This window comes from Gymnoscopelus microlampas (genome assembly GCF_963454915.1).
Source record: "Gymnoscopelus microlampas genome assembly, chromosome: 10".
NCBI lineage: Eukaryota > Metazoa > Chordata > Actinopteri > Myctophiformes > Myctophidae > Gymnoscopelus > Gymnoscopelus microlampas.
The window spans coordinates 28,280,164-28,292,341 of record NC_139947.1 but is presented as its reverse complement, the minus strand read 5'-3'; the positions used below and the strand labels follow the sequence as shown (position 1 = coordinate 28,292,341).

Here is a 12,178-nt window from a genome sequence, read left to right as displayed (position 1 = left end):
GTCTGTCTGTGTCAGTCAGTCCGTGTCTGTCTGTGTCAGTCAGTCTGACTGACACTGACTGACACAGACTGACACTGACGACTGACACTGACTGACACAGTCTGTCTGTCAGTCAGTCAGTCAGCCCCACAATATGTTATGTTTCACAATACGATGCTCCTGATGAATCAGAAAAAGTAAAACCACAAATACACCCTGACCTAATTTTGTGGTTCTCCTCTTTTATTCCTTCTATTGTAGTTTTTTAAATGCCTTTTACTGTATGTCTTTTAATGCCTTGTAATGATGTTACACACAGTGTGTGGGTATATCGCCTTCAGTAAGTAGAAACAGAAAGTGTTCTGCTTTCTGAAGAGCTGGCAAGACCATGTTACCCATATTACTACCACAATATAGAGCTATCTGACACTTATTGTTACGGCCACTACGCTTGGCTCGAACACCAGTGACCATAACATAATAACAGGACAAAAACCTGGTTTCAATTGCAATAAAATGTATTTTACATACAGTACAGATAAACAAGTTCAATGAGGTTTATTCTTGATAGGAACCAGAATGGTAAATGTGCCAGGAGGGTAGAGACAAGAAATGAATGCAAAAAAAAGACCTAAATAAAATGTCCTAACAAACAAGTAGTAATGGGCTGGCCGAACTAAAAAATGGGTTGTCTGGTGAGCCAGGCAATGTGCCCATCGTCTCACCAGACTCCCATAAACTACCAAAACATACAATAAGCTAAACTAACCAGTAACCGGAAATCATCAAACAATACTTACAGCCAGCCCATTGGAACTGAAATAAAGAACATACAAATAAGCAATGGAACGACACTACTGTTGTACTCTATTAGGGTGCTGGGAAAAATCACGAATACCTGGCTACAGCTCCACTTATATAGCCCTAGGCCCTAATCACACAAAAATCAGGCACAGCTGAGAAAAGGAGGGGCCGCCAGAGCACTCCCAGGTGAGTGACAGGTGTCTAGCCAGACCAGGGCAGCAGAGCCAGCAAGGCAGGATAGACACTAAACACAGGACAAATAAGCATTAGTTAACACATAAGCAAAGAAAGACTGTGTGAAAAGAGGTGTGAATATATGCTAGCACATAACACTTATTTTAACAAAAGAATATCACTTACTGCACCTCTCAATCTCTTTGCCCAATGTTCACCCCAGAGGGACGCTAGGGTTCATGTGGTAACAGCATTAATTTTCAGTAAATTCCTGCCAAAATTAAGGGCAGCGTTGATGGGTGATGGAAGTGCTTTTTCAAATGGAAGAAATCCATTACATGCAATCCATTGCATTGCAATGTGCCTGTACCGTCTCTGTCAGTGGACGAGCCACGGGAACAACAGAAATATGAGTCAGACATGTGCTTTGGTCGAGTCAGACGAGGACATACAGTATAGTAGATTTTGTTTTTTTTTTATGAGTGAGATTTGTTGTGAAAAATGTCTTCGCTTTTTTTTTTTTTTTTTTTTTTTGAAATATAAATACACTATATTTCCTTGTATTTGCTAAAAGCAACGAAAGAGAACTTGTTATGAAGTTGGTTGGAATGTTGGATGTATTCTTATTTCCATTAAACTTTAAACTGAGGTGTTCACCTCTGAACTGAAGTAAACTTGAGTAGTGGACCTTCAAAGCAGCCAATTTATCATTCTGTCACTCAGTGGCGTCACCTGATAAATGCTTGGTAGAGGTCATACCAACCAACAGCAGGCTGGATAATTCCATAACAAACAATGTATGCATAAGAAATGCAGACAAAAACACATTGATATTATTGTGGTATATCACACAATAATAAGTCAATAAACAATTAACTATTGGCATGTAAAATCGTTTTTTAAGTGTTAACAATTTGTATAGCTCTGATTGTTGTATTTCTACACTTAGACACAGATCAGTAGCACTCAAATTGGCTAATCATGCTGGGGTTCTTTAGGTGTCTTCTAAGATGTGAAAATATACTCCATATATCTATATATATATCAGTGGTTCTCAAAGTGGTCTCCCTCAGGTGTCAGTTGGCAGGCGATGTGAGCTTGTAGATCTGCCATTTTCGGCTAATGTTCCCCTCAGAAATTGAATTGGGATTCTCGGGATGAAGTGGTTAAAAATAAAACCCACGTCACATAAAGATTTGGTGGCCTCCCTGTAGTAACTCTGAGGACCCCCTAGGGGCCCCGGACCCCCTGTTGAAGATGTAGACTTTTTCACCACCCTGAAAGCAAAGCAAAGTTTGTTGTTTACCCAGGGTGTCGGACTAAGCACGAAGCTTGTTTCCAGCCGGACCCTGCATGGAAGCCTTGCTCAAGGGCTATTCAGCGGTGATTCATGATTGATGTGATGAATTGGGGAATCGAACTAGGGACCTTCCGGTATCAAGGCCGCCCCTCTAACCACTAGGCCACCGCTGCCACCAACTGAAGGGTTGTATTTCTCAACAATGACACCTATATGTTCATTATCCTGTAAAGAAATCAATAATTTGACACACAAATTGTATTGATTTAACCATTTAAACCCTATATCATTATTGACCAAAGTCTCCCAGGGACATACAAGGCCGCCTATCTTTTTCCTCTCTTCGCTGAAAATAGCAACGTGACACATTTTGAGCTAATAGAGTGGCTATTTTCGCCAAATGTTCACCCCAGAATAGGGATACTAAAGGGTTCATGTGTTTTTTGTAACAGAATATCGCCCGAGCCGTTGCCTGAGTGGCTCATGTCGATATGCCTGACGTCAGATGGATAGTACAATACAAGGGCAACGATTAAATGCCGAGTCATCATCACATAGCCATTACACACGTCGTTGATGTTGTTTACGCTCTCCATCTCCTCACTATTTATGTGTAAAAGAGGATGTGTGGCCTTACTATATCTCCTAGTCTAGTCTACAATGACCTTTGTTTCTGAGTGAAGAAGAGTGAAGTAGTTAATCCCATTGTGTTAAGATTGTCTGCTAGTTTATGGGTGATTATTTATTTGTTGTTTTCAACAACAAATAAATAGCATCCTGACATAAGTGTTTGCATGCTCCAGGAGGGACAGCTATGAATTGCGATTAAGACTGCGTCCTCCATAGATCTGTTTCCTCCATAATAAAAACGTCGGCTGTTCAGATCGATGGGGATAATTGCCTTGAAGCGAGAGATAGCACAAGCCTCTCAAAGCACTTCATAACAACTGGTGGAAGGCCAACTGGGTGATAGTAATTAAGGCTTTTAACCGCTCTCTTTAGGGATGATGGGGTGGATTTAAGACTTGGGTGGGGATGGATGGCTGCCTGTTGTAAGGAGTGGTTAAAGATGCTGGCGAACACCCCTGCTTGTTGGTCAGCACATTACGTCAGCGTGCCACCCTGTCTGGACCTGCTGCTTTTTTTTTGGTGGTCTATTTTTGTGGAGTGGATTTCACCTGGTGGTGCTGTAGGACAGTGGTTCTCAAGTCGGGACCCCCAGGGGGGTCCCTACATGATTTGGGTCCCCACCCAGATGACAGTGAAGTGACTTTTAATACCTCAAAGAAAGAAAGAAAAGACCATTACAGCATCAAAAGTGATCAACAAACTATACTATAAAAACTGGTCAAACATTGGCCAAATTGTCAAATAATATAAGAAACAGGCAAACTTTTTGAAAATAGCCGATCTACAAGCTCACAACGCCTCGCAAAAGCGAGGCGTTGTGAGCTTGTATATCTGCTATTTTCACAATATGTATTTTCGATTTGTGGAATCGAAAATGTAATGGCTCAACAACTCCTACCTTCCAAGTGCTTATCGGGGTGGGGGGTCCCTGGTTCAAATATGATTATTTTGGGGGGGTCACGGCCTGAAAAGGTTGAGAACCACTGCTGTAGGACAAGTACATGCTCCTCCTTGGCCGGTGTCATTTGAGCTCTCACTCTGCTGTGTTGGTTTGTGTACGTGTGTGAAGAACATGTTCAGGGTGTTAGGGAGTGCAAGGTCATGGCTGATCTGTGCTGATCTTGTAGGTTTTTAACGCCTGTTTGTTATGGCTGTTATGGTGTTTAATGCCTCTCCACATTCTGCCGGGATATTTCTTTTTTCCTCTCTTAATCCTTCTATTGTCTTAAGCTTCTCTAATGCCCGTCTTAAGTTCTTTCAGAGAATTCCTGTAGGCCGGCATGTTGCTTGTCCTGAAAGGCAGCACCTTATATCATGAGCTTGTAGATCTATGTAGATGAAAAATGTGTGACATTTTCACAACGTGTGACAACACAAATCTTGTATCTTGCACGAAATATTTTCAGATGGGGGTCCGTGGCCAAGCACACATTAATTTGGGGCTCCTTGACATGAAAAAGTTTCAGATCAAATGATACAGTACATGGTACAGTACATGAATCACCAAAAGAATGTTAAAGCTCAGCCTCTGAATGCTTCTGTCAGTTTTACAGATGGTTTGCTGATACTTCAAAGCTGACGGATATTTCCACACATATCAGCTGGCGTCATAGTAAAGGTATGCATTGAACGTGTGTCTAATTCCATTTCCACACATGAGAGATGACACCTAGTCCTGTGATGTCTCCTCTAAAAAGCACACTCTCCTCTCTCCCCCCCCCCCCCCCCCCCCCCAGCATGCCCATTTGATAGCACCATCCTAAATTGGAGCATATCAGATCAATTTACTGAGGCTGGAAGGGCAGCATCATGAACATGACACTGAGCCTCACCGGCCCCTGGCGCCAAATGTCCTTTTTAGTGTCTGCAGTAAATGGATGGCAAGAGATTGTGTCATGTAAGGCCTAAATGGGGTTCCTCACAAATCTGATCACTGTGACATTTTAGGAGCAGAAATCATTGCGTTCAATTTGGTTCCATTATCAGTAAAGTTGATGGGAAGAACAAAAACAGAAATGCTCGTGTCTTATTGTACTGTGTACCAATATAATGTTACAGCACTGTGTCTCTCTCTACAGTATGTGTGTGTGTGTGTGTGTATGTGTATGTGTATGTGTATGTGTGTGTGTGTGTGTGTGTGTGTGTGTGTGTGTGTGTGTGTGTGTGTGTGTGTGTGTGTGTGTGTGTGTGTGTGTGCGCGCGCACCGTGCACGCCAACATGTCCTATAGGCCTATGCATCACCTGATCTGTTTACTACATTTCACTTCGGATATGAAAAAGCTGTTGGTTGGAAGCAATTCCTTTCTACTTGAGGCTATTAAGAGCTTGGAGACTAACCAGTCCCACCCACATGATCAGTATGTGAGCTTCAGTAGACACATGTAGGCCTCCACAGCTCCATGTGTAAACAACTAGCAGACAGTGCCCTGAGCTCCATGGGAAACACTCTTCCAGTTTTGGTCATAATTCAGTCTGATGACTCGCATTAACTAAAGCATCCGCTTTGCTCGATGCTATTCCTAACAGTGTCAGAATGTAGAAGCCGAATCCCCCAGAGCAGGAACAACAGGCAGGAGTTGTGAGGCAAAACAGCTGAATACTGTGGACAATCAACACAGGGTAGGCTGAGGTTAGCAGGACACAGGGGAACAAAACAAACAATTAACATAGGCTTCTTCTACTTCATTAGTGTTTGGTATATATTACTATATACTATACTATATTATTACAAGTAACAGAAGACTCCCAGTGTCTGTCCTTGTACCACAAGTTTTTTACTAAGGTGAATACAACTTTTCTGATGCCAAACACAACATAGCCTAACGAGGGTTTCCAAGTGGATTCTCATCTCTTATTCCTCGCCTACTGTGCATGAAATGAAATGAGAACCATGACTAGAAGGATTAACACAGGTGTGACTGGATCCTTCTTGAGTCACTCCAAATTACGTGCTAACAATCGTGTGTAGTAACAAGTTACGGCCACATGGTGGGGCAGTGAGAGCAAGAGTGGAGCCAGGTCCAGACACACTGGTCTCCAATGGTCCTGTCAGTCCACCTTTTAAAGACACGAGGACATCAGCACAGATTTCTGTCTTGTCTGAGCTCCATATCCTTTTCATACTGGTCCGTTACTGGGGGAGATAGATAGGCTATCCTGTTACATAATGAGTGTGGATGGATCATAATGGATAATACACACACATCTGCCATCCCTCCAGCAATTTATCTAGCTGGTCAGCTTGCCAGCTAGCCAGCAGTTGGCTGTGGCACTGCATGGAGAGAGAGAGGAGAGAGAGAGAGAGAGAGAGAGAGAGAGAGAGAGAGAGAGACACTGCAAGTGTGATAATGTAATGTTGCCAACATTACGTTATGACTTCATTGTCCCCCACTATTTAACCCCTTCCCGTGAAAGAAATAATAATAATTAAAGGTCATTGTTGTTAAAGGATCATAAATATTATCTATTATCTAGTTTGTTCTCAATGCCCTGCAAGCTATTCGATTGGAAATTAATTCAACATAATTTTCACTTTCACTGGGGATATAACCTCCAGAGATAACCCACGTACACAACTAAGACTGAAGACATGAGTGGGCATAGCTAAGAATAGGGCACTGGCACCTCTCCAGACTCCAGCTGGGTGATGACATCACTATAAAAAACATGACCTTTTCGGTAATCCGCCCGGTGACAGGGTGAATACGATGTAAGATGGCACACGAGAGAGTTGGCATGTGTTTGTTTGTCTGCTTGGTGTAATTCTTAGTTTTGAGGAGAATAAGGAAGATAGGGATGGGGAGGCTCGCTGATGTCAGATTGACATTACCGAAGAGAAGAAGACCCTCCCCCTGGGGGTCCGGACCCCCCAGGTCTGGGTCTGGACCATAGAGTTACAATATATCTAGAGGGCGCCGCCCCCAGCTATTCATTTCAATGAAAGTTGCTCAGTGGCGGTTGAAGCACCCGGAAGTACCATATATTGGGTCGATATTGGGTCCTGATATGAGCAGGCGCACTAGGGTTTCTACGGAGCCTCAGAAGGGGCATTTGCAGGTTTTAACGGTAGACGCACGCGCAGTAGTATTTTAAATACCGAAGTGTTGCTATCCCAGATTTGACCAATGTTCAGGCGAAGGCAGCTTCACTGTTCAACCGTGGTTCTAGGGGCTTGGTCTGGACCCCCAGGGGGGTCGCCAAATTATTTTCGGGGGTCCCCAGATAATTAGCTTAACCCAAAGACCTGAGGCCGATTCTACAAAGGCCTTTAAAATCAGTAGTTCTCAAACTTTTTCGGGCCAAGAACCCCCAAAATGATACTGTATGGTCCAATCTGCCTTTCTCCTCTTCTTTCCTTGGGACTTTTTCTCTCTGTCTGTCTGTCTTTCTCTCTCCGAGAAATTACCAGTTGAACAGTACATCTATACTCTCGAGAAAGGTTTAAGCACCCCCAGTTTTAAATGCATTGGGCCAATAGAGCACTGTTTCCCAAACAGTGGGTCACCCATGTTTGGGACGCAATTTTTATGGGTCGCGAGTAAATATCCCCCTTTTTTCGTTTCCTACATTTAAAAACAATATATTATTTCAAAAGATTGAAAAAGGTAAAAAACAAAGAAGAATCACAACTTTTCATAAATTAAAAACAATGCCAACATTTTTAAAAAGCATTTCATAAATAAAAATCTTTAAAAATAAAATAATTGCCATGAATAAATAAAAAAATCACACCTGTGTGAAGGTAGCGGCGCCTTTGATACATTTTGTCATAGATATGTGATTCAATATTAATATCTAATATATAATATCAATATATTATATATTGGTCAGGCCCTTGACGGGCCTGACCAATCAGAACCTTGACGGGCCTGACCAATCAGAACCTTGACGGGCCTGACCAATCAGAACGTTGACGGACCTGACCAATCAGAACCTCGACGGGCCTGACCAATCAGAACGTTGACGGACCTGACCAATCAGAACCTTGGCGGGCCTGACCAATCAGAACGTTGACAGACCTGACCAATCAGAACGTTGACGGAAAAGCCAGGTATAGAGCAGGACCGCTCTATACTATGTATAGAGCGGCGCCAGCGCCGCTAAAAAGGTTAAGAAGTAGTGAAAATAGCACATCGACAAGCTCTGCTATTTTCACCCTGGCAAACGTCAAATCTTTCTTTTGGGTCTCGAGCTAAAAGGTTTGGGAACCATTGCAATAGAGTACCAAAGTTCTATGTCGCAATCTAAGATTCCCCTATGGGAAATCCAATACAAAAGATAACGCTGTGACCCAGGGGGATAGCGCCCTCTAGCGGCAGTGATGTGAGACTTAATTCGGTGCTCTACAGTGGAAAATTGTCAAAAGCTGAGAAAAAAGTCTTTTATATTTTGTAGTAGTAGTAGTAGTAGTAGTAGTAGTAGTAGTAGTACTCATGGCTGCCAGTTCCCACCTGATGTTATGTGGGAGTCCTGACTGCTCCAGCCCGTGCTCAATAACTGCTAGCCTGCATAACGTCTTCAAACTAGGCCTGAAGTCTAAGATGTGCAGGCCATCATCTTTTCCACCAAAGAGGAAGACACGATCTCCCACCAGGCAACAGCTCAGCTCAGATTTTGAACACAGAGCACTTCCCTTGGTCTCAACCTTCTTCCAGCAGAGGGTCTCCAGACTGAGTTTCCACAGATAATTGTTACAGTTCCACCCACTAAATACGTACAGCTCTTCATTGTAGGTAAAGGCTGAAAATCCTGCGCGTCGTTCTGGAAGAGGCTCAGCACACTGCTCAGCAACGCTCACCCAGCAGTTGGTCTCTGTGTCAAAATCTCTGATGAAGGTGAACGGATACCTTCCGAACAAAAAAAATACAAACATCTTTGTCCCGACGACGGTGGCAGAGTACCCTAATGGTGGCTGAGTGCCTCTCATGTTAACTAAAGACCAGACCACCGTGGTGGTGTCCAACTTGTACATGTCATCAACGAAAACGGCCGACCCAAAAAATCTGAATCTGTGTCCTCCATAGATATACATGACCTTCCGCAGAGCACATGCCGAGTGGCCCTCCCTCGCCTTTGGAACGGTCCCAGATATTTGGGGTTTGAACCATCTGTGGGTGTTGACATTGAACGCATAAAGCACATTGCAGTATGCAGGCCATCTACCTCCCCAGAGGTAGATGACATCTTCTATCAGCACGGCTGTGTGGCCATGGTGGTAGGAGGGAGCCTCGTGGGTCACTGGAGACAACTTGACCCAGCGTAAAGACACTGTGTTGAAGACCTGGACATCGATCTGATACCTGAACATGGACCCTCCGAAGCCAAAGGAGTACACCTTATGTCCCACCGCAACGGCAGCATGATCCTTTCCAGAACGAGGTCCTCTCTTTGGTCCTTTCCGATTCAGCTTCCAGAACAACATTTGTCCCGCCTGCACCCCACCGTGGATCAAACTGGATTGGGTCAAGTCTTTCTCTGTGAAATTATGGAGTCTTATTGTGCGCTCGTAGGTGGAGGCACTCCGAAGCAGACTTCACTGACGCGGGTAGTGGAAACTCTTCACTGGACAATCCCAAGACAACAGGAACTTGAAACAGGAATAATAATAATGTTATATATGAACCACTTGGAGACTGGAAACAATCACACTGGAGTGAAATTGGTAAGTTATCCCCGAGAAGGAGGTTTGACGATCTGACTGTATTTGAGAGAGTGGCCGCTCATGTACACCCTGATGATATCAGTGATGTGACATCATCACTCAGTGACATCACACACGGTGGAACCGTGACAGTAAAACAAGCAGACCGTGAACCAAGCGGACCATCCGTGAAACAAGCGGACCATGACACACTTTGGGTGCTCATATCCCCCGACGGGTATGGTCTAGTGTTATATAAATATAACAACAATTTGAGGATTCATGTCCAACCAAGACTTTAAAAAATTATCCTTGCCTTTATCCCCAGAAGGGACTACTAATAATGTAATGGTTTTCTCTCATGTCCCCCCCCCCCCCCCCCCCAAAAGCAGACGGCTAACAGCTCATCAGAATGCAGTTGCAACAACTCTAACTAGAACTTAGAAAGCAAATCTGTACACTGACTTCCAGTGAGTTGTAGAATTGATTTGTCTATTATTATAATGTTATGTTATTGTCGATTGTCTTTAAATCACTCAATGGTTTAGTGCCAAAATACATCTCTTGCATTTACATCATGAACCCTCTTGAATTCTCAGGTCATCCGGGAGTGGTCTACTAGATATGCTTCTAGAGTTAAAACAGAACATGGTGACGCAGCTTTTAGTTATTATGCCACACATACAGTAATTGTAACAAAGTTCCAGAAGATCTGAGGATTTAGCCAACAATGAGTACTTTTACATCCAGGCTAAAACCTTTTATGTTCCCCACTGCCTTTTATTATTTATTGTGAGCTTTAATCTGCTATTTTTGCTGAATGTCCAATTTTTGCCTATAACGATGACATGCCCAGAATAGGGTTGCTAGGGTTCATGTGGTTAACTAACTCTGACCCACATTCTCAGCAGCAACTGCCTGACCACACTCTGACACACTTTTACGTACCTCCTTCACTCATGTAAGCATCACGACGCACGCACGCATGCACGCACACACACACACACACACACGTTTATATCTATTTATTATTTAACATTTCAGTGCCCTGGTGGTTAGAGTGTCCGCCCTGAGAGTATGAGGTCGGGGGGTTACATCCCCGGCTGCGTCATACCAACGGCTATAAAAATGCTACCCAATGCCTGCCTGCTTGGCACTCAGGATCAAGGGTTGCATTGGGGGCAAGTCCCTGGGACATACTAGCACCATGTCCAGGGGGTGTAGCCTACATCAATCTGCCTCACGCTACCGAAACGAGATAGGATCTTGACGTATGGGCCACATGGCTCGGAGTCAGGATCCTATAGACAGTATAAGTAAGTAAGTAAGTAACTAGGTTCATTCTACAACAGCACCTTTGAGAGCATCAGTATTGGTGACAAAGGCCGTCATACGAGCATTATGACTTCATGTATATGATCATGAATACACTCCATTGTTGCTGCACTGACACTATCACGTACAGTATATCACTTACATGATATCTACTGCTAAGTGCTACTTGCAGAAGAGACTGTGATATTCTGCACTGATTTTGAACACACACCATACGTACACTTGATATTGTTGTCCTGTTATCTGACTTTTTCCTTTGTGTCTTTCCCTGATTTGATTTTATTTGATTTTATTAGACGTTATACAGGAAAAAAACACATGTTACATCATGTTCATCGTAGAAACGTCAAGGATACATTGCGGTCCTTGGTCTGAGACAAACAACGTTGCAACAAAATACATACAGGTAGACAGTACAGTAATAAATAATACAATCAATAGCTACACTACCTACAGCATAGCTACATATAATCGCATTGCTAACATAAGTGACCCTACTATTATGCAACATTTTCTAAAAGCCATGCTTTGACCCTTATCTTAAAAAGAAGATGGCTGCTGGTGCTCTTTATAGTCAGGGGTAGCGAGTTCCAGTTAACTGCTCCTAAATCTAAATGAGCGTTTTCGCATTTCAGTGGTGAACGTGGGCATGGTCAGGTCTGCTATGCTGGCTCTGGTTAGGTGGGAATGGGCTTCGCTACGCTTCTGAAAAAGCTTACAGAGGTACACGCCCCAGGTCACAGGCAGAGCCTTCGATAGATGGCCTTGAAAGTCTGTGATTTGGTCCCTGTCCGAAAGATACGACATGTACCAATTTAAGCTAGAAGAGCTTAGGCCTAATGCTGAAAGTCTGTTAAAAAGTAAGCCGTGGTGTACTGTGTCAAAAGCTTTTTGGAGATCAATTAGGATCATTCCACTTAGCTTGCCAGCTTCCATTTCAGATTCTTATGACTATATTATGTAACGGAAAATCATTGGAGCAAATGTGGAAATCATTTCACCCACTTCTTTACACCTGTAAACAATATGACAATAATAGTTTTAAGTGCCTTTCATGTCTTTGAATGCCTTTGTATGCCATATGTAAAGCACCTTGAATTGCCTTTGTGTACGAAGTGTGCTATACAAATCAACTTGCCTTGCCTATTCACCTTATTCTTGGCCCTTCTCCTGGCGGCGTCATTGCCTTTTTCTGCTGGTTCATTCGATATCTGTCCACTTCCTCCCTAGTAGGCTACAGGTGTAATGCAGGTAATCAGTGTGTTGCCAGATTTTGCAAGAGAAACAAGCGGCCAGGTCTATGAAAACAAGTTTG

At 43.3% G+C, this 12,178-nt stretch overlaps 1 protein-coding gene across 1 annotated transcript; it reads right to left on the bottom strand.

The window, feature by feature from the left end:
- Positions 1–984: 984 nt before the first annotated feature.
- On the bottom strand, positions 985–9,309 carry LOC311054172 (kelch domain-containing protein 3-like; the record flags this gene model as incomplete). Its single annotated transcript, XM_084070050.1, has 3 exons — positions 985–1,027; positions 8,339–8,734; positions 8,918–9,309. The coding sequence occupies 3 exons, from the start codon at positions 9,307–9,309 to the stop codon at positions 985–987; spliced, it is 831 nt and encodes a 276-aa protein (XP_083926176.1).
- Positions 9,310–12,178: the final 2,869 nt, after the last annotated feature.